Source organism: Mya arenaria, chromosome 4 (assembly GCF_026914265.1).
Source record: "Mya arenaria isolate MELC-2E11 chromosome 4, ASM2691426v1".
Classification (NCBI taxonomy): Eukaryota; Metazoa; Mollusca; class Bivalvia; order Myida; family Myidae; genus Mya; species Mya arenaria.
In genome coordinates, this window is record NC_069125.1 from 80,876,248 (window position 1) to 80,903,919 (window position 27,672).

General features: G+C 33.3%; 3 protein-coding genes across 3 annotated transcripts; 2 read left to right on the plus strand and 1 right to left on the minus strand.

Moving 5' to 3' along the window:
- Positions 1-867: 867 nt before the first annotated feature.
- LOC128231115 (putative nuclease HARBI1) lies at positions 868-2,588 on the minus strand. Its single transcript, XM_052943535.1, has 4 exons — positions 2,417-2,588; positions 1,916-2,050; positions 1,394-1,508; positions 868-1,054 (listed from the first exon to the last, which is right to left on the minus strand). The coding sequence occupies exons 1-4, from the start codon at positions 2,586-2,588 to the stop codon at positions 868-870; spliced, it is 609 nt and encodes a 202-aa protein (XP_052799495.1).
- An 8,152-nt stretch (positions 2,589-10,740) lies between these two features.
- Positions 10,741-15,699, plus strand: LOC128232535 (alpha-(1,3)-fucosyltransferase C-like). Its single transcript, XM_052946161.1, has 2 exons — positions 10,741-10,832; positions 14,031-15,699. Exons 1-2 carry the CDS (start codon positions 10,805-10,807, stop codon positions 15,107-15,109), a joined length of 1,107 nt encoding a protein of 368 aa, XP_052802121.1. The 5' UTR covers positions 10,741-10,804; the 3' UTR covers positions 15,110-15,699.
- Positions 15,700-26,411: 10,712 nt separating this feature from the next.
- LOC128231116 (uncharacterized) lies at positions 26,412-27,374 on the plus strand. The gene is made up of 2 exons (XM_052943536.1): positions 26,412-26,789; positions 26,961-27,374. Exons 1-2 carry the CDS (start codon positions 26,412-26,414, stop codon positions 27,372-27,374), a joined length of 792 nt encoding a protein of 263 aa, XP_052799496.1.
- The last annotated feature ends 298 nt before the right edge of the window (positions 27,375-27,672 follow it).

Consider the following 27,672-nt stretch of genomic DNA (forward strand, 5'->3'; position numbering starts at 1 on the left):
AATGTTTAGTTTCCCGTACATGATGAATATACGGGCGTGTACAAATCCCGTATATTATGGATGTTTGGAAATATACAAGTAAAATTACACATACAAAATGGAAACACGGACAAGTTGTGTTTCCCGTACACGCTTAGTGTTCGGGAATGTTCATTTTCCCCGTTATATGATTAATATACCAATGGGGCATATAGGTTATGAGGGGAGGGGTTTACTCCTAAACGTTAGGACTATACATATATATATATATATATATATATATATATATATATATATATATATATATATATATATATATATATATATATATATATATATATATATATTAATGTTCAAGTGTTGCATTTTTCATGCAGTTGAAGGCATGAACAATTTTAATAAATAGCATGTGCTGTGACAGGGTTTCACGAAATATTAAAAAAACTATACACATTCTAAACACTATCGACAACTTGTATTCCATGAATAAATTCTTTGCGTCACAAAAAGAAAAAGAAGCTGTATAAATTCCCCTCAATAATACAAATATACATTATTGCAGGTCAATCTCCGACGAGCTCCAGGAGGCTCAACTACAGTTCTTCATTTCCCAGACAGAGAAGGTGCAACTACAGAAACAGCTCATAAAGGAAGAGATAGAAACTTCAAAAACCAAACGTCTGCTGATGAAAAAGCTCATCACATCCATAGATAATAAAGACAAAGACGAAATTGGAATGTTTCAGTTCCTCGTTGATGAAAAAGGTATTTATTAACACCAATTACAGCATTCAAATTATCAGTTCTCAGTCATGATAAGTAAACTAATGTAAAGACGTTTCCAGTAACATCACATGGCAAACTTAAAAGAAGTGTCCCACGTGTATATTAAAAGTAAACTTGAGCAAGGTGATCCCTGACCAAGAAGCCAGTCTCCCTGCCTGTATATGGTATTTGTGCGTCTGCCCCATCGTCATTGTCAGCATCAGGCACATCTGGTTCTTGCAGCATGATGGCTATATTGTGGAGAGCAGCACACGCCACAATCACTTCTGATGCCTTGGCTGGTGTCTTTCTTAACTAAAACATTTCACAATGGTCATAGCTTTTTCGACATTGGCGTTTGGCATACATGTACCCCTCACCTTTCTTTCATATTTAGACCGCTTTGGTCATGTCTAAAACGTTAATTTCTGAATAAATGTAACTTTATAAAAAATATACAATAGCACATTGCTTTGTTTACAGGTCACACAGAGTATCAGATGTTCATGAGCAGAATTTCATAAAAAACGATGGCACCAGTTTTTGAATTGATATATGTGATGTATTGTATGTATATTTGTGCTGTGTATACACATTTACATACATTTGTACATGAAAGAAATATGTTAATGCAACATTTTGTATTTACCTCTCCATGGAGAATTCCAAATCTCCTCTTCCAACGTCATAGCGTACACTCAATAAGTTCCCTTGTTCTGCAGAACCCCCTATTGAAGTTTGTCTTTTGGTTGGTATCTGCAACTCTGTAAGGTGTCATCAAGTATCTTGAACACGCATACCTGCCAAAAGTACACAGTCTGCATTAAATAATATCATACCTTGTGTGTACAAAAACGTTTAATACCTTCAAATACAACATGTTTCATACTTCTTAAAACATCTTAAACACTAATTTTTATTGTGGTATTCAGTTAAGAGAAACAAAGGCCATTCGATCGTGACCTTTAAAAACACATTTGTAATCTAAATCAGATACAATCTCCTAAACTGTGCTGAAATCAGTAAACATAACATTTTTGTCATGGTCATTACTTTTAATGATGTAAACGTTGTACGTTATTGCTTATTATATTAAGTTGATACTGGTATAAAATCTGGTCGAAATTCTTGATTATGTAGCTACATTGAATTGTATTTTACTTTAACATACCCGCTGTCTCCAAGAATAATCCCATCTTCCAAACCCCTGTGGTTTCTCTCCATGTGGCATCCAAGTGTGGATATTCGGAATATAAAGCTATCGTGAGCTGATCCATGCCACTGCGCATTGATAAATGTGAATTTTCTTGAAAGGATAAAAACATGTAAAGGGGAGATAACATGACTGGTTATAAAGTTGTGAATGTTGACCGTTTCATTGCTAAAGTTTGTTGACCTTGACATTGAAAGGAAAGTTTTTGCCTTGGTAAGTTCTTGTCAAATCTATATTATCAAAGAATTTCAAAGCACTTACTAATGGCAGTAACCAGCATTGTACTGAAGCAGTAATTGTATGTCTTAATAACAAATACCAAACGAAATGTGGCTGGATTTTGCTTATTTGAGCTCTTCAGCAACACCAGCAGTACAGTGATGGGTAAGTTTCAGTTTATTTCATGTTATATATAGAGCTGTATAATATTTACAGTATAATATTTTTTAAATATACTACCTTTTGCATCGCAAACTGCCATCACATTTATGGACGGGAATCCTTTTCTGTTGATAAAACCTCTCTCTTGGTCTGGTGAAGGCTTGATCAAACGGACGAGGCTACCATCAACACACCCTATAACACCTGGAAATCCAGCTATGTTGCTAAACTCAGACTTCACTCGTCTCATGGTAGCTTCATCAATTGGCCACTTAATGTACTGCTTATGACGCTTCACTATCTCTTTGGTAACCTTATCCACAACTCTACAAACAGTACTTTTATGTCTCCCATGTGTGTCCCCAACAACCTGCATAAATGAACATGAAGCGTAGTACCTCAGCGCTATACAGACTTGTTCCTCGACTGACAGGCTACAACTTCTGTCTGTTTCCCTAGCTAGGTCCTCTCTCAGCAAATCGGCCAAATACTCTATTCCTCTTCTTCCAAACCTGAACCTTCTTCTCAATTCTTCATCATTTAGGCTTTCATTTAAGTTTATTACTCTAAATTCTCTATTTTTTCCGTGGTATATTTACTAAACAGCCAATTACGGCAGCAAATTTGGTTTTCGTTAACTGATTCGTTAAAATGTAAAGTACCATTTGAGGTACTTTAAATTTTTCGTTAACTTAGCGACTGATTTAACGGTTTCGTTATCGTTAAAATTTCCAACAACCGAAATTTAGCGAAATAAATTAAACGAAGGTATTTAACGAAAATTTAGCGATTTTTTGTCATTTTAACGATAAATTTCATCGTTATGTATTTAACGAATGTTCCAACAACCGGGCCACTATGTGTTAAACTCATGACTAGTATGGTCCCTGTCATGTGCTTACTAGTACTAGGTCGACAACTAGTAGACGGTGGCCTTCAAAGGTTCAGCTCAGTTTTTATGCAAAAAGCTACAGAAACAAGCTCAGTAGCAAAAAGTTTAAACATAAACCCAGTTTAGTGGCACTCGGCAAACGCCAAAGACATAGAACACAAAATTACAGACAAGAAACATAGAAGAACAGCACAAAACTCCACAAACAGCACAGTGCATACATACTTTATATATATAAAAAAAATACGTATGTTTATCAAGAATTGTTAGGTACCGCCTTGGAACGGTCAGTACAATGTAAATTAATTGGGGGTTTAAACCAGTTTATGTGTAAATCATTAGGTCTATCTGCCCATCTACCTGCTGGAAACATTTTAATTTACGAATTTTCTTTAAAACATCACCATAAAAATCGGGATGAGCAATACTATTAGCAATCAGCGATTTAAGACTACTATTGTACTTTGATATGAGATTATAATGACCATTGACAAATTTTGAGAAAGTTTTTCTTAATTTATAATAACTGAAACACTGTTTTAGAAGTTTTTCCGTCATAAGTTTACTGCGAGAGCTGAAATTATTAACATCTGTACATATTCTAGCAAATCTTATCAACAGTGCAATAAAAACACCATATGATGGTGAACTAGGAACATCACCATCTAAAGAAGGGTAATTAATTATTTTAAAATTAAAATCATCACGTTTATCATAAAGATTGATACTCAATATATCTTCCTTTACTTCGAGTTGCAGATCTAAATAGGATGCTTTTAAAACGGATGATTTAGATTTATTAAGTTGCAATTTTGAAGGGTATATCGAATGAATGTTATCTGTAAAGACAGGATTATCTAAACTTAAAATATCATCAATATATCTAAAAGTGCTATTGAATTTATAAACAAGAGCTAGATCTCCAGACTTAGATAATTTCAACATAAATTCACTTTCATAGCAGTATAAAAAGAGGTCTGCAAGCAAAGGTGCATAATTGGCACCCATTGGAATTCCAATCGTTTGCTTATATAAACATTTATCGAATTTTAGAAAAGAATTATTGAGTACAAAATCTAAAACTTCAATGACATCTGTGCATGTCCAATAGATATATTTATCTGAGCGATCATTAGTAAAAAAAGCTTTTTCAACATTAACTGCCATGTAGGTAGTTTTCTCCCTCGCAAAAGTTTTTTCGATAAGAGGAGTCAATTTGTTTGTAACTCAAGATTGTGGAATAGATGTATAGAGCGTTGAGAAGTCATAAGTATTAAGCACTGAGACCTTATACCGTCTATTTTCAAAATCATTAACTAAATCTAAAGAATTATTGATAGACCAAAATAGGTTAATTCCAGAATTCTCATAAACTTTACTACAGTATTTTTTTCACATGAAACTTTATAGCTGTTAAGCAGGATGTTAGTAAAATTGAAACTTGTTTAGTAGAACAAGAAATGAAATTAACAATAAATCGTGATTTATACGGATTTTTATGCATTTTAGGCAACCAGTGTATTGTAGGAATGTTTTTATGATCATCATTCAAAGGAACTTGAAATTTAGCATTAGAATCAATATGATTTTTAATAATGGTTTCTTCATCTAGATGGCTAGAAATGTAAGTTCTAGAAGATTGTAACTCTTCAATAATAGTATATACATAATATAAACGACAAACTATGATTACATTATTAGTTGCTTTATCAGCTGGTAGAAATACAAGTTTTTTATGTAGAGATTTGATATCAATGATCAGATTTGGAGTTATCGAAATAGACTTTGGGAGAAGGGCCAACTGAAAAACTCTATTTTCTTATCTAACCCTAACCTTAACCCTTACCCTCAGGCCTAATACGTTCATAACATGTGCCTTCTCGGTGGACAACCAGCTGGCGGAGGTTACTATATTTTCAGCCTATTCCCAGGTTATTTATGTCCCTAATATGTGCCAACAAAGGCCCCGGGTTATGACCTAAGTACATGCAGTTCAGGTCTAGTATTTCCCTTATATGTGTATACTAGGGCGACAACCAGAAGGTGGCGGTGACCATATGTTCAGATTAGGCTTAGTATAAGCTAGGGTCCAAGGTCATGCCGGAAGTCACTATACAATCAGTTCAGGACTAGTTAGTCTATTTTATGCATATGCTAGGGCGTCAGGCATTACGAGGATAACACTGTATGATCAGTTCAACCTAGTATGTTCAAACAATATTTCTTCTCGACAATCTGTTTAGTTCAAGCCTAGTATATCCCTGTACTGTGTCTTTTAGCGCGGTAACAAGTAGGCGGATACCATTTTTGTTCAGTTCAGGACTCATATGTCCTTATTGAATGCCTACCTGGGCAACAACCAGTAGGCGGAGGTCAATATGTGTTCAAATCAGGTCTTTTATTTGTGCCGAACAGGGTGACAACCAGTAGGCTGATTCACTAGATGTGCACAGGAGGGCGACAACCGGTACGTGCAGGCTAGTATATGTTTACTCAGGCGCAGTATGTTCCAATAATAAAGATATTTGGGCAATAAGCAGTATGGCCTGCTTACGTATGAGACTTGTTGATGGCCTTATTAATGCCCGCTAGGACACTAGGTCATGCGGAGGTCACTGCGTATTAAATTTAGGACAGGAACGTCTCAATTATAAGTCTACTAGTAGTCTGAGGTCAGTTTATGCCCAGTTCACGTCTAGTAACTCCCTATAATGAGTAAACTATGGCAATAAGAAGTATGAGGTCATTATATTCTCTGCTCAGGCCCAGAGCATGTATTTATAGGGCGCCAGGTCATGGTGAAGACCACTGTTTATTTAGGTAGAGGATTGCACATGTTTTGTTCAAGACTGAAATGTCCCTTTTATGATTCCAAAATTTCGACAAGTTGGCTGAGGTCTCTGTCTTCTATTTAGGCATAGCATGTCGCCATTAGGTTCCTACTCGGGCGACAACCAGTATGCTGTGATTTAAGATATATGCCATCTTGGGTTTCACCTAGTAGACGGAGGTCATTTTTTTGTTCAGCTGAGGCTGATTGTTTATATGATTGTTTATAATGTCTAAAATGTATAAACCAATCCGATCTTTTGGTAACATCGTTGCAACCTTTGAAAGACACGAAATTATGTTACCAGAAGGTCAAATCTTCTGTTGTCCGAAAGTAAGATTTTTGTTTAAAAAGAATATAGTTTTGCATACGAGTTTTTACATTTAATGTTATCGCATTAATTAATTGTTTTGTGTTTTGTATTTTTGATGTTGCAGATCCATGGTTCTAATGATATGAAAACGCATTTTTTATGTAAATGGACATAGAAGTATATCTGATATTTAACTTCATAGACATGACATGAATATTTAACCTCTGCCTAAAAGTATTGTTTAGGGCTCAGAAAATCTGTGGTCAGTAACAGTAGTACGTGCAATGCTATACTAAAGCAAAGAAGTTATGTTGAAATGTTATATGCAGAAGTCACTATGTGTGCAGCTCAGTCTACTATGTCCCTTATATTTACCTACTAGGGCGACAATCAGTAAGCGGAGGTCACTAAGTTTAGGTGAGGACTAGTATATCGTTTTTAGTGCTTACTAGTGCAACGAAATGAAGGCAAAGGTAACTATGTCCAGTTCAGTTCAGGGCGTGTATGTCGCTCTTTTGTGCCTACAAGTGTGACAGCCAATAGACAGAGATCGCTTTATGTTAAGTTAACTCCTATATGTCCCTGTTTTTAATACAGATTCAAATAATAAACTGTTCTCAAATAATTTAAGAGTGGTAGTCTCTCCATTAAAATTACAAATGGTGCGACAGTTACGATGGGGCTTGTTTCCTAAAATTCTTCGTGCATTTCTGGGAAATGTATTTGCTGTTGTTTTTTTCGAAATAGCCCTTATATTACCTATTCTATAAATAGAACGTTGAATTGTTTACTCAAGGAAAACATCTCTTGAAAATCATCTGATATTATATATGTTTTAACTTGAAATGTAGATACTTGTGGAATACAGTATGTAGGCATGACAAGGAGGCCATTGAAAGCCCGATTACGTTAACATGTGTATAAAATCTTAAAAAATAATAACTTCTTAAATTTTCTATATCAACATTTTACAAGACATCGTTTAGAAAAGTTAACCAGTCATCCGGTAGAACATCTAATATTCCAAATAAGGAAAGTAATTTTTATAAATTTAAAGCAAGATGCATCGCAGAATTTGACTGGATTAAACGCTTGCAAACTCCATATCCGCTTGGACTTAATGATAATATATTTAATGTAGATAATATTTCAAAATGCATTAATATTGCTATTTTCTTCATTATTTAAAGATAGAAAGCGTAAGACCAGATCACATGGCAAGAGTATTAATGGAAACATTAAAAGAAAACAACGTAGAACAATTGACAATTGATCTGCAACTCGAAGAAAAGGAAAATATATTGAGTATCAATCTTTATGATAAACGTGATGATTTTAGTTTTGAAATAATTAAATACCCTTCTTTAGATGGAGATGTTCCTAGTTCACCATCATATGGTGTTTTTATTGCACTGTTGATAAGATTTGGTATAATATGTACAGATGTAAAACAATCAGCTCTTGCAGTAAACTTATGACGGAAAAACTTCTAAAACAGGGTTTCTGACATTATAAATTAAGGAAAACTTTTTCAAAATTTGTTAATAGTGATTATAATATCATATCAAAGTACACTTGTAGTCTTAAATCGCTGATTGCTAATAATATTTCTCATCCCGAATTTTATGGTGATGTTTTAAAGAAAATTCTTAAAATTAAAATGATTCCAGCAGGTAGTTGGGCAGATAGACTCAATTAATTACTTGGATTTTATTTAAACCGTGGATATAAAGGCAATATTTTGAAGAGCACTTGCCTTCTAGTTTTTGAAGATGAATTCCTGAAACAAAATATAGGGTTGAATATAGCATCTATACATAACTAAGCTTTCAGTCTTTTTTATTTTATGAAGAATTTGCTAATTCATGTTATCTTTAAAACCTTTTTGGCTGAAACGTTTTTGGCTGACTCGAAGTGTTTTGGCATTTTACTTCATTTTCTTCAAATATTTTACATTTTCAAATCATTTGGAAGGAAAGATTAGCTTATACATGTCGCTTTCATTTTTAATAAAAAAAAATATGTGCTCCCAGTTTTACTACAATGATGCTTTTTATTATAACCTCTATTATCATACAGTTTTAAACCTTTTATTTTATAAGGCAGACTGTGTGGGATATTTATAGTATTTCTCTGTCTGCAGATAGAGTTGGGATCCCTTATCATAGACGTACTTGGTGTTTAACTATAAGTTTATTATTTTTTGTTTTATTGTTAAGTTTCTTAAGTTAATGCATACTTTGATAAGATTTACCTTTTGCGTTTTATTTTTATTTAGGATTGTTGGGATAAGAGTGAGGGTTGTGCACTTAAACTGGTTTAAACCCCCAGTTAATTTACATTTTACTGACCGTTCCAAGGCGGTTGTGTTTATATGTTCTATGTCTTTGGCGTTTACCCAGAACAATTGAACCGGGTTTATGTTTAAACTTTTTGCTACTGAGTTTGTTTCTGTAGCTTTTCGCATAAATATTGAGCCTGAGTAACTGTTCGAACTCATCCAAAACGCACATGATAAACAGTATTAGATATGGCTCACAGCAAACCTTCTATGCACAACTATATAGAGTACATTCAATATCAAAGAAAGTGATATTGCAAAGTACTATTGATAATGATCAGTTAAATATGTTTCATCGGTGACCCTTTTGTAACATGAAACTATATAAGGTACATTCAATAACAGAGAAATTGATCTTGCAAAGTACTCCTAATAACGACCTATTAAATATGTTTCATCGGTGACTCTTCTGTAACATGAAACTAGGTGGTATCCATTAAATATCAAAGAAAGAATTTGAAAAACATGAAATTTGATTTTTCAATAAAATCGTTAAATGTCCCAATATTCGATAGTATTGGTACATTTATGCATACACATTTACCCTTAACCCAACCCTACTCCTAACCCAGCACACATTTGGTTACATTTTGATTTCACGCCCAGAGTACATTCTAAAACGTGATAAGCATGAAAGTGCTAGTTCGAATTAAACGAATCGCGAATACTTGATAAAATTGTTGTTGTTTTTGTAGTTATATTTAGATTACAATCACATATGATTGTATATAATTAACGTCAATGACAAATCATTAAAGGTATAAATGGCTGTTACCCTAACCCTAACCCATCTGGACTGCATGAAAATACAATCAACGATAAACATATTGCAATTGGTAGCCTTGATTAAATTCTACACTGTTGGATCAAAATACCTAAAAATACCTAATTTTATCCAATCTAAGACTGAATAAAGAAAACGTTATTGCATTTATAAATAATAAATGACAGATATTCTTTCTAATAGACCTTGATCAAGACCTTGATCAGTGCCTGTTCTATCGAATTTCAGCTTTGTTCATTAAACTTACTAAATACGCGTAAACTCTTAGTCTTTTGTCTTTGGAATCTTTTTGTAATATGTTAACACATTTTAGACGCGTCACTAAAGATATTTGTAGTTGACTCTTTAGATGTCACATTATATTTTCCTAAAACACGAGCAGAAACCCATTTTCTATGATTTCGCTACAATTGTTGTGATTATTTTAATAGATTTATATATAAGTTTCCTCAAGTTAATGCGTAGCATGCTTTGATAAGATTAACCTTTACGTTTCTTTGTTTATTTAAAATTGTTGGGATACGAGTGAGGTTTGTGAACGTAAACTGGTTAAAACCCCCAGTAAATTTACATTTTACTGACCGTTCCAAGGCGGTACCTAACACTCCTTGATAAACATACCTAGGTTTTGTATACATAGTATGTATGCACTGTGCTGTTTGTCGAGTTTTGTGCTATTCTTCCATGTTTCTTGTTTGTGATTTTTTGTGTTTGTGTTCTATGTCTTTGGCGTTTACCGAGTGCCATTAAACCGGGCCCCAATTTCTCGAAACTTCTTAAGCTTAACAGGCTTAAGTCGCTTATTTCAATTAGCCAAAATACATACTGAAAATGGATTTTGATAAATGAAAAATGGTTTATTTTGATAATCATACCGATTATTCCTACATAATTTCTAAAAAAATCTTGAAGAAGTAAATATAACACATTTTATAAAACAACAAAAATAGTGAGATTAGCTTAATCCTGTTATAAGGGACTTAAGAAGTTTCGAGAAATTGGGGCCAGGTTTATCTTTAAACGTTTTGCTACTGAACTTGTTTCTGCAGTATTTTACAAAAGTATTGGTTTTGATTAATGGTTTAAAGTGTTTGTGATAAGCATTTCGTCAAACATTGTTCATATTCCTCTGTAAACGTTTTCTCATATTACACTCAATCTATCTATACATTAATTTTTTTTCAAAAATAGTAACCAGTTAGTGTAAAGAAATATGCAATTTGATATCACTTGAAATTTAATGCCATGTATACACGGGTCTTTGGATGATAGGAAATTTTAAATAAAAAAAAATATTTTGAAAAGAATGTCTAAGGATATCTGGAGATCTCAAGGTATTACATGTGTTGCATGTTCCTTTGATAAAGGCAGTAAATGTTAACTCTGCGTTCAAGTGATGTTATTCGTTTTAACTCATAAATATAATATTCACTTAATTTATAATGCAGTTTTAATATTGAATAAACATGCACACACTGTATATTTTTTTTAGTATTTTATATACGTTAGTAAAGTATTGTCGAATTTTCCTTTTTTGTTCTAATGAACAAGTTATCTCTTTGCCAAACAAAACATATTTGTAATATTACTGTTGATAAAACTGATTTATCAATGCAATATATAATGGGATTAAAAAAAAACGTGAAACTTCCTAAACCCTGCCTGTACTCCCCTATAAAATTGAAAATGATATTGCATACATATATGTTATCACTATATGTTTAGCAAACTTATATCGTAGTTGTACAGAGAGTTAAAGCTGGCAGTGTTTATAATCTTACATACGATTGGATCAAAACTTGCAAAATCACTTGACAAGAATGATTCACATTTCGAAGAAATACAACATATAATGTTCAATAGTCAATTTTAAGACAAATATTATCAATACAAAGTTTTTCTAAAACAAAATATCATGATTATCAGCTGAACCCATTTTCCGTGATCAGCGATTAGCAGATTAATATTAACATAAAACATTCACAACTATGTCAACTTTCATATTGTACATCTCATTGACTAGGAATAGTATCATTTCTACTACTTATCTTTTCAACAACTGTTTTCATATCTTTGTTTCTGTCATTGTTTCCAAAGTCATGCTTTAGTCTTACAAAATAATAATCCCATATATAATTCAATGGCATTTTAGTATGAACATTTTGTTTGTTTATCGTACTTTTTTTGTTCATTTCATGTTTAACATTTCATACCAATATTTCTGTGTTTTCGTATATACATTATCTTTTAAACAAGAACGTCAACAAGTTAGCAGAGCTACTGTGCAAGAAGTACCACGTGCGTATCACAACGATATTTCAGCATACACACGCAACTTAGTTAAATGTTAGCTTAAAATGACACTCTTATTAAAAACTTTACAAACACATGTTTAACAAACATCAATTTTGACTGATAAACCTTGAACTACTTACTAAATAATGCATTTATGGAAAATAATTATTACTGCTAGCAAAATATTAAACGTGTACTTAAGAAGAAAGCGCACAAAAATATTAAATGATTGGTGAATGCCAAAATATTTACTGTGATCTTATAAAGTCTCATAAGTTAGAAATACCGTGTTTAATGCTCATTTATTTCAAATCAAACTCGATATCCTTCATGAGAACCATTGTTTTCGACATTTGTTCATCCTTTTTGGAATATTTAAACAATATTTTTAATTGTGGTAAAGCTTATCTCGGAGTAATCGTGCATCTTTAATAAGCGGTATGAAAACAAACACTTCACCGATATTCGTGATTGTAATTATATATTTTTATTTGAACTTAGCATTTGTTGTATATTAGTTTTATTACTCAGGCAGTGGGTGCGTAAACTATTACATAAGACAAGTTGATAGTTATCTGAAAATCACCGTCCAATAAAGCCACTTATTTACAGGGAAGGTTTTTTCTAGCTTTTTTAATTTTAAAATGGTTGAAAGATATGATATGATATGATAAGTTTGTTTAAAAGTTTTTTTCAGACCTCCATCTTACGAGGTAGAATATGTTTGTAAAAAAGTGCTTAACCGTATTTTTCTTTCAAAACTATTGTTTTCAAGAAATGAAACTGTCTCAAATATGAGAAAAATGAAATTTGTTATCGTAAATTAAACTTTTCTTGATAGCGTATTATATTATTTATTGTACAAAAATGACGAGGAAAGATAAAACACCTTCAATTTTGTTGTACTTTTATGGTGCCAATACAAACAACCGAGTGCGTTCGATGGATGTGATGTGTGTAAAAATCGGTATGTTTTTCGAGAATTAAGCCTGATGCTTATTATCCAATTTTATTGCAAAAAGAGATGAATATTTGCGAAACAAAATGTTTTATAACCTATTGTAAGCGTTATATGAGTGTTTAACAAGACTGTTTAAATATGTTAAGACTTATTTAGTGAGTGCAATTAAATTTATCTGTTTTTTGTAACGAATGTAATTTTTGTTCAGCTTTAGTTTAGTCAATTAATGCAATTGCTTATTAACTTAGGGCCACAACTAAGTAGCTCGTCACCACAACCTGGTAAATTTAGAAACTTAGTAACTTGAGGCCACAGGGTAGTAATCTGTGGCCGAAACATAGTAAATTGAGACTAAAACTTGTGACCAAATTGTGGCCACAACTTAGTAACTTCAGGCCACAACTTAGTGAATTGTGGCCACCACAAAAAAGGATCCACGACTTAGTAACGTGTGGCCACGACTTTGTTTAGCCAATCAAAACAGGTGTTTAATCTTTGCCGCTATATGGCTATAACGCAGTAATTACTCCTGATACTAAAACGTTATTTGTACTAAGCAATAGTTAACAATATAGACGAAGACAGGGAAAGTCATATATCAGATTACTTTCAGGAAGGCCTTTCTTATGCTAATATTTTAACTGTTTTGAGGAGAAGTCATATAAATCAAATATGTTTACAGCCTTGCACAGAATACTGAACTCGTTGACGTTAAGACGAAGAGCGTACAGTGACGCTCGTTCTGTTTATGACTTTTTTGACAACGTGATCGAGCTTTCTGGACGTAATCATGGTTACAGAATTATGCGTCAATGGTGTTTGTCGAATGAATTGACCGTTAGGTTTGATTTAAACGTTAGGTTCTGTAGCTTTTCGTATACATATTGAGTTTATCATCCATGTCGAAAACCATGACTCGGCACCATGGCAGTGGTTCATCCTCTTTATTTTTCCTTAAGCTTCTATTATGACTAAATAAGTTCGGTTTGTACAGGTCAAATATAATGAGAATCCTTAATACCTTACTATTACCGGTAAAAGCCATAAAGAGTCAAAAATGACACAACTGTTTTGAATGGCTTAACTAATTTGCGGCCAAAAGTTACTTAGTTGAAGCCACAATTTATTTAGTTGTGGCCACAAGTTACTTAGTTGTGGCCACAACTGACAAAGTTGTAGCCTCAAGTTACTAAGTTGTTGCTTCAATGTTTATAAAGTGTTGCGGATGTCACCTCTGTGTCACCGTAATTATCATTTCCGTTGTTTTGTTTGACAGGTTTGCGAGCGATTGTTTCTATAAGCAGTGCAATTGCTATCAGCTATTATATATATTTAAACCATGTCATGGAATTCAGCGATCGGGTCAAGAAGGAAAATGGAGAGGAACATGTGGTGTTGAATAGAACAAATGTAACACATATAATTCTTTGGTGGAATCAGCCAATATGGGTTGCACCCTTTGAAAAGAAATGTGGTAACTGTATTACTTCAACGAACAGAGGCGATTTCAATAAAAGCTCTGCAGTGGTGTTTTCCTTAGCGGATGGTAACATGGGTACTAAACCACCAATAGAAAACATTAAGAGAAACCAAAATCAAATATGGGTAGCTTTTTCATTAGAGACAAATGTGCAAAACTCGTGGATCAGAGATTACAAAAATAAACATTGGAAATATGTGTTCAATTGGACATGGAACTATAGACCTTCTGCTGATATATTTATGCCGTATGGAAGGGTATCAGAAAGATTAAAGCCATTGTCAAAGAACTACTCCATGATATTTCAACGTAAGAACAAATTTGCAGCATGGGCCGTCAGTCACTGTAATGCACACAGTTTAAGAGACAAATTTGTGAAAAAAATGAATATGTGTTTGCAAAAACAAAGTATCGACATATTTGGAAAATGTGGACCTTTAAGGATTTCAAAGAGTAGACTCCCTACTTTATTAAACAATGATTATAAGTTTTATTTAGCGTTTGAAAATGCTTTTTGTGATGATTATGTTACAGAAAAGATATTTGCCAACTATAACAATGACATTATTATTGTGGTTCGCGGAAAAGCAAACTATACTAATATATTTCCAAAAGGCTCGTTCATCAACACAAAGGACTTCAGAACCATAAGCGATTTAGTTAGGTTTTTGAATGAAGTGTCGGAAAATGAAACCTTGTATTCGAATTATTTAATACAGAAAGACAAATTTCAAGCATGGGGCAAACTAAAGGAGCAATATAAGCAGTCAATATGTGATATTTGCCGAAACTTGAATGATCCCTATCTTAAAAAGAAGACAATTTTTGACGCAGAAGAGGAACTTGGACAGTGCATCAAACCAAATGATATTTAGTATGACCGAGTATTTCATTCTGATCGAACAGTTCACACTCCACTCAAATGCCCTTCTTCTTGATTTCACCATGAACATGTCAAACATTTCAATACACACAATTTATATTTTGATCTTCTTTTTGTCATAAAACAATGCGGTATTGTACAATATGTGTGTTAGTTTATGTCTACACACAAGTTAAGTTATGTTCTCGAAGACGATGTGAAGAAACTATATAATATAGTAGTCGCTACTTTTTTATTATTTTTGAATATTTTTTTAGTTGCTACTTTTTTATTATTTTTGAATATTTTTTTAGCTCCAATATTTACATAAAAAACAACAGGAAAAAATACAGAGGTCGTAAGTTTAAACAAAAAACCCGTTTAATGGCACAGCGTAAGACATAGACTACAAAAATATTTAAAAACCAAATACATGAATCACAAGCACAAAAATCATCAAACAAAATCAAGGATATATGCACAAACTGTTCTCGTTTAGACATTCATCAGACCGAGTGGTATACATTATTAAACTACTTACTTGTTTTATTTGTGTTAAATATATGATTGTTTTTGATAAGACAAATAAAAAATATCGTGATATTTGGCTACTGTAATATTGTTCCATCATATTCGACATGCAAATGAGACCTTTTTGTGTGGACATCCAGTTCTGTGATTTGACGCACCGTAGTTTCAAACATACTTCACACGTGTAAAATCTGGCATTAATATAGATACATTAACATCTAAATTTATGATATTATATGAATTTTGTCTGAGTTTTTTGGATGTTTCCATTTTCATTAAAGACCTTTTATGTTTTATTAGCAATTGTGTTTTCCGAAGTATGCGTGTCCATTTAACTTACGATACACGTGGATAGTTTTGACGTAAATACGAAATATGTACATATTTTGTGACAGTTGACAAATGTTCATTTTCAAGCTTCAATCAATTATATTCTTGATAAAACAAAACAAAAATAGTAGTTTTACACACCTTGTGTTTTTTATTTAACGTCCTAAATGGGTGTAAGTTTCTGGTTTTCAAGCAGATACGAAAAGTATTAAAAAAAGTGTTTGTCCTTTTCTCACTTTTTATAAAAATTGGATTAGTCTTCGAACAGGTGTGCCTTTTAAACATTATATACACTTGTTAATTTTGATTGTGATTAAGATGCTAAAGATGTTTTATATTGGGATATGTTTTAAATGATTAAGACGCTTTCCCCACACATTTTAACCTCGAATTCTGACCTTTTTTCGACGTTTTTACACTTTATGTATTTATTCAAAACACAATTTATTATTGGTCTCAAAATATACGAAACATATATAATTCACGTGAAATCATTACCTGCTTTAAATACATTTACTGTTTCATCACCGGAAACATTGTTTTCTCACAAATGGTAAGCCAATTTAACTTTATACACATATTGCTGTGAGTCTGGCTGAATAAGGCCGTAAGTTGTACTGTTGGAAATTGGTTACATCACGGTGATCTTGCAAGAACAGCATCACGCATGGTTCTAGGACGTCTTTGGCATCCCGCTGGGCCGTCAGATTTCGTTGCACTACTTTGGTGAATGCAATACAAAAAACAGTATAAATCGCGACAATATTTGAATTATTAATTTAAGTACTCATTCATCATTCGCAAACAGTTTCTGCAAATGAATGAATTGTGCCCGGGAAACAAATTTAATTCATCCTCAACATCAGTGACGATAAAGTAAGCATGTATCAACAATATTGTTTGAAAATCGGACCCCATTTGCTATCGATAATCGAATCGAATCGAATCGGACTAAGTATTTTTATTTACTATCGGACAATAATCGAAAGTTCATAAAATCAGTAAGGAATTTATTCTTTATACATAGTATCATCACAATCATTTAAATGGTTAACCTGGAATCAATAAGATGCTATAGTCATGCTTTTTGCAACAGTAAGTAACTATCCATAATCAATTTCTGTCTTAATAAACGTAACGAAAAAAAAAAAACACAGCACAAACTCAATAATTGAACACCAATTGCAAAATGATGCACACCGCAACAAGTAAGTTATCTTAGCCTTTTATCCATGTAAAAGTATATTGAATATTTTTGCACCAGCTTAACATTCAATAACCTGTCATATTGAACATTTCATTTGAATATCTTAATTTTATAAAACTTTCACAAAAAAAGCTTAGTTACTTACAAACAATACCAATAAAGGTTTCAAAAACAGAATGCATCTTGCCGGTGTTCCCGATTATTGCAGGTAAGACTGGATCCACTTCACCATAGAGACAGGTTACTAGAGGTTGTATGAATTATATAATCAATTAAAAACACCAAAGGATTGTACAAAAATAAAATGAAAAGGTACGAGGAAAAAGGGTATTTTAAAACATCCCAAACGGATTAAAACATGTCATAACATTGCATAGTTTTCGTAACATTGGTTAAATAAGTTTGTTGAGGAAGTATAACCTATGGTGCGGCATCATTTGGTAATAAAATAACGAGTTTTTTTTTTCAGCATTAAATATACACGCACTTATGCATATGCAAACACATACGTTCGAATGATGTTCGTATAATCGATGTGCCCTTTTCTAGATAATGTTTTCAAAAAATGGATTTCAAATATATTGATACAAATATGTTATTTTAGTCCTTCGATTTTTTATAAGGCTGTTTGTGTTGTATTTTTATAAAGAAATATGTAATAATGAATTATCTATGTCGTAAGTGAAACTGCGGATGAAAAATAATAATTTCATCAAGGATTGGCATGGTATACTTACTGCATCGACTAGAGCTGTATTTTTTATATGAATCATACCTCCAAATCTTGAATATTACAATGTTTCGGAAGTCAACGTCTAAATTACGACTATCCTCACACAGATTAAGCATTAAACAGGTAGATGGAATAGATCACTAGCAAAACCCTTAAACGAACGTATACATACCATTTGTAAACTATTTGAATTATCATTTTATTTAAAGTGCTCATTGTATACTGAGCCCTGAGTAAGATATTTACCTTAGTATTCTAGACAATGTCCCAATATTAATAAATATGTTGAACTCTTTCATATCAAAAATGAAGCTATTTTGAAAAATGTAAATGTGCATATTTTTAAAGCATTTGAATTAAGAAACATTACGTTATACTCCATGTAATTTGTTTTGCTTGTTGTGATTGTCATCTATTGTTTGTTAACAATTACACAGTAACTGAATCAAGTGCACCTATGAAGACAAAGATAGATATTAACTTTTGGGATACCTCTCTATGTATATGTAGATGGTTTTATGACTTTCTTGAAAACAAATGTTCTGTGATGTTCTCTTTTGTTCTGTTGATCATAACACTCTTAGTATAAATTTTCAATTGATTCAATACCTGAATTACAGAATGAAAATAAGCTACAATCGAAAAGATTGAACTTAAAAAGTTTGTTTGTTGATATTATTCTTAAAGAAATGTGTAGTAAAAAGTACTTAATGTAGAATCTATTGTAGATGTGTATATATAACAGTCTATTCTGTTCCATTTAAAATGTTCATCCATTTTTCAGTCAAACTTAATGATGTTCCAACAGAAATATAAGTCTCGGCAACCAAAACGTTTCTGATATCCTACATAAATCGAAACAAACATTTATCCACCATTGAACTGACCTGTTCACTCAAATCGTTTTCCCTTCCTCATTCTCCGTATATTTTCAATATTTTCGCTTCCTCTACTGTACCAATTGTTGGCCTCATATCCCCAACTTTATTCTTCACATTTCATTCTATTAATATTCGATTAAACAAAACAACACTAAAAGCAGATTTACGGAATAATAGCTTTCAAGTTTTCTCCTCTGTTATGTATATTTTTAGTGTTTTGTGCATATATCATGTCTTCATTTCATGTTATGTTATCCTTACAAATAACTAATGATTATACTCAAGATGCAAACACAATATGAATGAAATGTTTGAAAATTAATTTACCAAAATTATGAACTGTGTGTGAATTCAATAGGCAACACTCATCTTCTTGTAATACCCTGTGTAGTAAAACATAAGACAGCTGTTTTCATAATACATACTTTTTTATGAATATGTTGAAACTTATGGTTTCTAACGATGACTGCATCGTATCTTTGAAAAGTAGTTGCATTAGGTGCTCTGAAATGTTTCCCTCCATCTGCAGATAGAGTTGGGATCTCTAATCATTGAAGAACTTGGGGTTAACCTTTTCGTTTTTTATTATTATAATTTGTTTTATTGATAAGTTTCCTTAAGTGAATGCATACGATAAGATTTGTCTTTTGCGTTTTATCTTTATTAAGAATTGTTGGGATAAGAGTGATGTTTGTGCACATATTTCTGTAGCTTTTTGCATATATATTGTACGAGTTTAAACAGAACTGACACTTCTTGTTATTTCTAAACATGCTATGTTAATTATCTGTTGTATTATTTTTAAAACATATTATTTAGTGACATATTCAATTCCAATTATCGATAATGTTCCTATTATAAATGATAATTTAGAATCATCAAACGAATAAACAATAATGCTATTGATATACTTGATGTCAATTTATTTCAAACATTTTGTTACAGATCCTACTAAATGGTAAAATTATTTTTAAGTATACAAGACAAGACAAGATGTAAGTTTGACTATCAATCTAATTTAATTAGACCAGAACTTTTGTCTTTGCTTTGGGTTAGAGGACATAGTTTCGAGTTCACTTTGAAATATCGTTCGGGTTAATTGACTCGTAGAGGCCAAAGAGCAGACGATCTAGTTGTGGAACTCATTTATGGCAATATTTCTTACAGGTTACCAACCATCATAGAATGTAAGGACATTCCAAACAAGATAAATGATATACCGATCCAAAAGAAGCAGCTAACATTTCGCACACGCCATGCATTGCATCCAGCAATCCCGAGCTAGACCATTTTGCTGATATATCTTTGTTGATATGCAGAGATCTGTTGGAAGTACATCATGTTCTTGACGAAAGACTTTCGCCTTAACAATATCCTTATGCACAGGCCTTGAATTTCGCCTCCATCTTTGATCATCCACAAAAGCCAGATCAGATTCCTGGGACTTTTATAGTTAGACAAAATTCCATGGTTTGTCTTTGAATGACGTCCTCATACAGGATCCGATCTTAGAAATAGTTTGTTAGGTATCCTTTTGCGTTTCAGGAAAAAGGCTTAAGTAGTCAGAGGTCACATCGAGGGGATTTATTACTGCTTCACGAGTGATGAGAGTGAATATTCAAAGTAATTTTCCTATAAGGTTAATAGTCCTGTAAATGAGATGATTGAGATGATTGAATACAGGATATGGTTCCATGTGTTTGGCAATATGCCATCACCATCAGTAGGTCTCATGATGTTAAAAGTTTTGTCTCTGGCAATCTTATGTAGATGACAGACTGATGCCATTACCTACTCAAGCTGATGCCTTGGACCTTTTGTTCAGAACTAGAGATGACCCGATTAAAAATGGCAATCTCCGTCTTCACAAGATAGCTTCTAACAACGCAGAGGTCATGAATAAAATTCCCGTCGATGACTTAGCAAAGAACCAAAAAGTAGGTTGACATTCTAATATATCAATCCAATCAACTCATTGAGTAATTCGCCCAACTGGCTGCTGCATTAATTCTCTTACCATGTGATCTTGTCTTACGGTTTCTATCTTTAAATAATAAAACATATCAATACCAATACATTTTAATATATATATTACCTACATTAAATATGTTATCATTGAGTCCAAGCGGATATGGTGTTTGCAAACGGTTAATCCAGTCAAGTGCTGCGATGCATCTTGCTTTGAATTTATAGGAATTACTTTTTTTATCTGTAAATAATATATGTTCTACTAGATAAATGGTTAATTTTTCCAAACTATGTCTGGTCTTATAAAACAAGTCAATGGTTTATTTTTTTTATTTTTTTATAAACATGTTCTCGTTATCGGGCTTTCAAAGGTCTCCCTGTGTAAACCATTTTAATCGAACAATGTAAAAACGTTTTTGTTTTTTTATGTCTAGGTTAAGATCTGAAATTAAAACGTGTGTTTAAGTTAAACTTAAGTTAAGTTACTGTGTTTGTTTCTGTATTTGTTCTATAAAAATCTGATACATAGTTTTATTAACCTTTACATTACGAGTATAAATATACGTAGGTCTTAATCGAAGAGGAAACACATCGATAAACATTTAAAATAAGATTTATAATAAAAAAAAAACTACAAACACAAGCTCATTAGCCAAAAGTTTAAACAGAAATTACGTTTAATGGCACAGGGTAATCGCCAAAGACATGGAACACAAAAACAAAAACTCACAAACAAGAATCATAGAACAACAGCATAAAACACCACAATAAACACAGTGTCAATGTCGACATAAGTCGACACATGTCACAAAATCGGATATTTGCCTCATCTAGTTCTCTGCAAATGCTCGCACTGGTTTAATAACTTAAATTAGCAATCAAATTTTATAAAGCTCTTATATGTCGATTATCGATTAGTGATAAAGGATATCAGCTATGCAGTCACTTCATTTGGCACACATAGTATGTAAAACCGCAAAATATTGCAGGACGAAACGTATGAATTCTTTACAAGAATGTCACAAAATTGAATGACTTAAGTTACCCGGTGTGTACAAAGTGTGTTTGGCATACCATAGTGAATGTAAAAAAAAACATTATCAAAATTGAAGAATAAAAAACATAAGAATATAATATAGTGAGAAATGCGTTGAAACTTTACAAATGCTAAAAGACATAGGATAGTTTATTGGTAAATGCGATGTCCAACGTGATTTATTATTCAGTAAACTTATTAGGCACAAATAATCTGACAACTAACAAATAGTTTTTTAAAACGTGTGAAGTAAATTAATTGGAGACATAATTTATACAATTGGAAACACTGGTATAAATCATTAAACTCGTTAAAAAAAACTACTCTTATTGAAAATGTTGAAAAATTTGTAAAGGTCAAAAATATTTCTAGGCCAAAATGTAAGCTCTTTTAAAATATCACAAATCAAATAATGTCAGAAAGTAGCATATTGTTCGAATCAAAGTTAATATCCGACGAGATGAATAAGCACGTTTTGCTTGAAAAACCAGAATTTTACTAATTTATTACCTCAATGAAAAAAGTGAAAACAATCACACGCAGTATATATATATATATATATATATATTTATATGTGTCACAATAATATTTTGCAAACGTGGGAGTATAAAAGTTAGCAATATTTAAAAGTTATTACCAATTTAAGTACTCGTTAAGCAGTCACATACGTTTTCTGCAAATAAATGAATTGAGCCCGAGCAACAGACATATTTATCCAAATTACCCTCATATGGTTCATCGGTGACACTTCTGTAACTTTAAACTATATGGCGTACATTCAGTATCAAAGAAATAATTATTTCTAATGATAACGATCATTTAAATATCTTTCATCGATGACCCTTCTGTAACTTGAAATTATATGGCGTACTTTTCATATCGAGGAAAGATCTTAAATTACGTGAAATGTAATACCTTAAGAAAATGTTTATACGAAATGATCTAACACCAACGGTGTAGAATATCATAAATCTTACAAAAAGTTTACATATTGCAATATGTGTTTCGTGACTATCTATTTGTACGTAGTATGTGCGTCCGTGAGTCCGTGCGTCCGTGCATCTGTAAACAATTCCTTGTTAACACGATACAGCCTGCAGTTTTGATTGCATCTCGATGAAACTTTGACAGTATTTAGATATCCATTAGAGCTCGGTTCTTCTCGTAAAACAGCTAGATCTGCCTATGCATGCCTAGATTATGGGCCTTGAAATGATTAGATAATGGGCCTTGATAGTATAAAAAAATGCTATTGTGTTAAAAATGCTTGCGAACATGATACAGTCTTCAGTGTTGATTGTATCTTGATGAAACTTGTACAGTATTCAGATTTTCATAAGAGGTTGGTTCTGTTCGAAAACCAGCCAGACACGCCCATGCATGCCTAGCTTATGGGCCTTGAAAGTATCCTGAAATCAGTGCATCTGTGACAATTGCTTTTGAACATGCTACATTTTTCAGTTTCTATTGTATCTTGATAAAACTTGTACGGTATTTAGATATCAATGAAAGCTTGGTTTCTTTAAAAAAAATAGCCAGATCCGCCTATGCATGCCTAGATTATGGGTATTTAAAAGTTTAAAAATTGCTATTTTTTAGCTTAATCTATGTAGCAAGGTGCATATTTCAGTATTTTATCAGTTTGTGTGTTTGGTATGGTTATATATCGTATATTGTCTTGTATAGTTTGTTTATCGTCGTGTTTAGTGTTGTGCTACGTGGTTATTGTCCTCTTTGCGTTACTGTCCGTCAATGTTCGTCAATGTCCGTCAATGTCCGTCTATATCCGAGTGCGTCAGAGCGTGAATACTGTTTATGCGAGTTTGTTTAAATTTATAAGAGTGATTGATTGGTTGATAATGCCTTTTCCCCTTTTTCCCGCTTCATTGCACACGCCCTTATTTACATATACACATATATCATTCCGTTCTGAATCATCATCGACGCAAGTCAAGATTGCAATTGTAACAGTTGTTACTATTTATTTAACATTCGCTCTTATCATTGAGCTGAACTATTTAACTCATTTATTTAATATTTGCTCTCTGTTTTGACGCCCAGAAGAGGTTAAGAAGCCCAGCAGATCCGCCGGCACCTCCGTATTGGTATACCTCCCTGTCCCTTTCCCCACCAATCTCCCCTGATCGTGCAATATACCCCCCTAGTCCTTTTCCCCACCCATCCTCCCTGATCGTGTAGTATATTTCGCGAGAGACTCTTATCCAGATTTTATTTACATTTTATCTGTCAAATTTGACAGTTATCAGCTGATCGCGTGTCACGTGACAGAAGAGGAGCACCGCGTATGGATTTCTGTGTGTTTAGTCTGTGATATATGTGTTATTTGTAATTTTGGATTGTATTTGTGTGTGTGTGTGATTTTTTTCGTTGAACCGTGAGTAACCTTATTTTATACATAACTTTGTAAGTTTTTGATATTTTGGCTGTAACTATTTTTTTCCTTTTGAGTAAACCGGTCAGTTGACATTTATAAAGTGGAAATAGCGTGACCTAGATTTTTGGATTACTTTATGGACTTATTGCATTATTTACGGTAAGCGTACATATATTTTTGGTTTATTTCATTTCATTTGGTATTGATTTTTGTCCGTTTTGCTTGAAATCGTAACTGTCATTTTGTACCTTGTCAGTCATTTTCATTTGTGACATATTTTCGCGACCCGGTATTTGTTTTGAAAGTTAATTTTGACTGCTAAATTCATTGGTTTAATTAATTGTACACACGGCTCCTTTTGAATTGCTTATCTATTGAATGTGCTTTAAATGTTTTGTTTTGTGTAAACTTGCTTGCTTTACTTGTGTCATAGTTTAGTATTTCTGTGCCTTATTTGCTTCATTATTTTCATTTTGCTGGGTTATTGTGACCTTGCCTTGCTTTTGCATATATTTTTGTTGCATACATTGATTTGCTTATTTTCACACGCTTTCAATTTATATATACGTGCTTTAGACTTAGTTTAGCACAATAGTTTAAATCAAATTTATCATTAGAAAACTTAAGTGTATTTATTATTGTGTTTTCCATCCTTCACACATATTACACATATTAATTTAAACTACACATATACACATTACCCCTGCTTGAACCCATCCCAAATTTCCCCTTGCGTGACCGGTTAAGTGTGCTGGGCAAGTTACAGTATTCATTAGCATAGTTATTTGTTTATTTGTTTTTTGTGTGTTTTTGTGTTCTTTGTACATTATATAATTCATATTTTGACCTGTCAGACTAGGTTATAAATATTTGCCCTTTTTCATATAATTTTCCTACTTTATTTCCAGTTTTCTCTGTGATTATTTACATTTCAGAGTGTGATCTCACAGTTTTGATTAATTTAAGATTCTGAAATCATTTTATTAAGTTTTGCTTCACACACAATTTAGTACTTTAATTATTTATTGTTCATAGTTACAGTGTGAATATAGCTAAACCATGTGTATTAATGGTAGTTGTGTCATAGATTAAATAGAAATAGTTATATAAATAAACTTGGTACTAAAAACTTTAGGGAACACCTTTTGACCTTGTTTGACCTTTAACTTGTGTAAACTTAGACTGGTCCCCGGCCATTAAACTTATCACTTGTATTTTATTTTTTTTCTTTGACGGATCTGTCCTTTGCTTTGTCTTTGGCCTTTACATATAAATTTCATAGATTTAATTAAAATTAATTTATTTGTCATTTGAATTAAAGTTTACCATTCACATACATCAATAGGATAAGTTCAATTTATTAATTTCAATAAATCAACTTTTAAATATATTTTCATCATAATTAATTAAACTTAATTTAAACACATTAAAATCTAATTACACATACAGTACACATATAGTTTTACACATCCGTTGATATATATATTTTTTTTAATTGAAGATATACATTTGCATTTGTTAATAATTCACTGGTGAGCATAGCACATTGTGATCACTAATACACTCATAGTCACCCACAGTGTAATGGATCATAGCCGCTTTCTGTTTTATTAATATATTATTGTTTTATTTACCTTTGTTTTCTACTGTATTTTCTGTACATCATTGCTTCATTCTGGGTTTGTTATACCTTATGTTGTTGTTGCTTTCTGTCACCATGAGTGACGAAGATGCCCCCATGTCTGAGAAGCTTTGTGCAGTTGGTGGTGATGTATCATACCCATCTGGAGCTGAAATGTTACAGTTGCTATCCAGCAAGTATAACATTACACCTAAGCTTGCCCCACCCACTTTTGATGTTAAGCCCAAACCTCTTTCAGGTTCTAATGTCAAGCCAAAGCCCCAACCATTGATGTCCCTTTTGACCCAGCCTTCCACGCCCCCTTCTCATTTTGCTTTTACACCTTCTTCTTCTATGGTGACTAAGGCACCGAAGATCCCACCGTTCTCTTGTGATGATCCTACGCCTAAGTCAGAGATCAATTTTTATGAGTGGCGCCATGAGGTTACTTGCGACTACCACAGCCAATGCCCTATATGAACACTTTATTGTGCATTAAAGTTTTCCCGAGCAACTGCATTCAGATCAAGGGTGTAATTTTGAGTCCAAGGTTATTAAGGAACTTTGTACTATTGCGAATGTCCGCAAAACGCGCACTACACCTTTTCACCCTATGGGTAATCCTTCTGCGGAACGTTTCAACCGCACTCTTTTACGTATGCTTGGCACGCTGAACGATGATCTTAAGGCCAACTGGAAAGATAACCTTCCAGCCCTTGTTCAAGCGTACAACGCAACTAAAAGTTCTTCTACAGGTTTCTCCCCTTATTTCCTTATGTTCGGCTGGCATCCCCGTTTGTCTGTTGACGCTTTTATGGGCACCAGTCCGGGTAACCTTGCTGACTCTAATTATTCCAGCTACGCCGCAAGGTTACAGAAACGTATGCACAAGGTTGCCAGAGAGGCAGCACAAAGGCGAGCCAGCCAGAACAAGGCCCACTATGACCGTCGTGTTCACGAGAATAAGCTTGTCGTTGGTGATATCATTTTGGTCAGGAATGTCAACCTCCAGGGAAGGCAGAAGCTCGCCATCTGATGGGAACGTAGTACCTACGTTATCGTAGACGTTCCGTACGATGGTCAGCCGGTGTACAAAGTTCGCCTGGAGTCCGGCAACGGACCTGTAAGAACATTACACCGGAACATGCTTCTCCCTTTTCAGTCAATTTCCACTGACGAGGAGTCACCTGCACCTGAACCTGTCCCCAAAGCAAGACTGAGGACCAGAGCAGCCCCTACTGACAAGGAGTATGATAGCGACACTAGTTCGGATGAGTCAAGTTCCTCCGCTGTCTATATAATCCCTCAGCGTCGAGGTCTCCGTCTTTTCAGTTCTCCTCAACCGCCCACACGCGTCAATTCTTTAGCCCCGTCCTCTCCTTTCCATACCCCTCATATTGCCACTCCTCCTACTCCCAGTCCTGTCCCGTCCATACGTACTCCTGACCCAGTTATTTCTAGACTTAGTCCGAGTCCTGTTACTCCCATACCCGTGCCCAGGCCACGACGTACTAAACGTCCGCCTGATAGGAATGGCGAGTGGGCTTATCAGCAAACAGCTGAATTCTTTGTTTGAGACTATGTAGATTGAGTAGGCTTATGTATGTGTTGAACTGCTCTCATTATAGCATTTCACGTAGTGTTCACAGCAGTATTAGTAGTTTTATTATTATAGCGCAGTGTACTATGGTTTTACCCATTATTATATTCATATTGCGTTGCAGGCATTTTCATTGCGAAGCGACTGCTGCCCTTTGTGACATATATGTATTAACAGTTGTATCTGTTTGAGATATACTCTATTGTATTTGCCACATCCTTTGTCTTAATGTGTTATAAACAATACCTAAGCCTTTGCTATATATTATGAGATT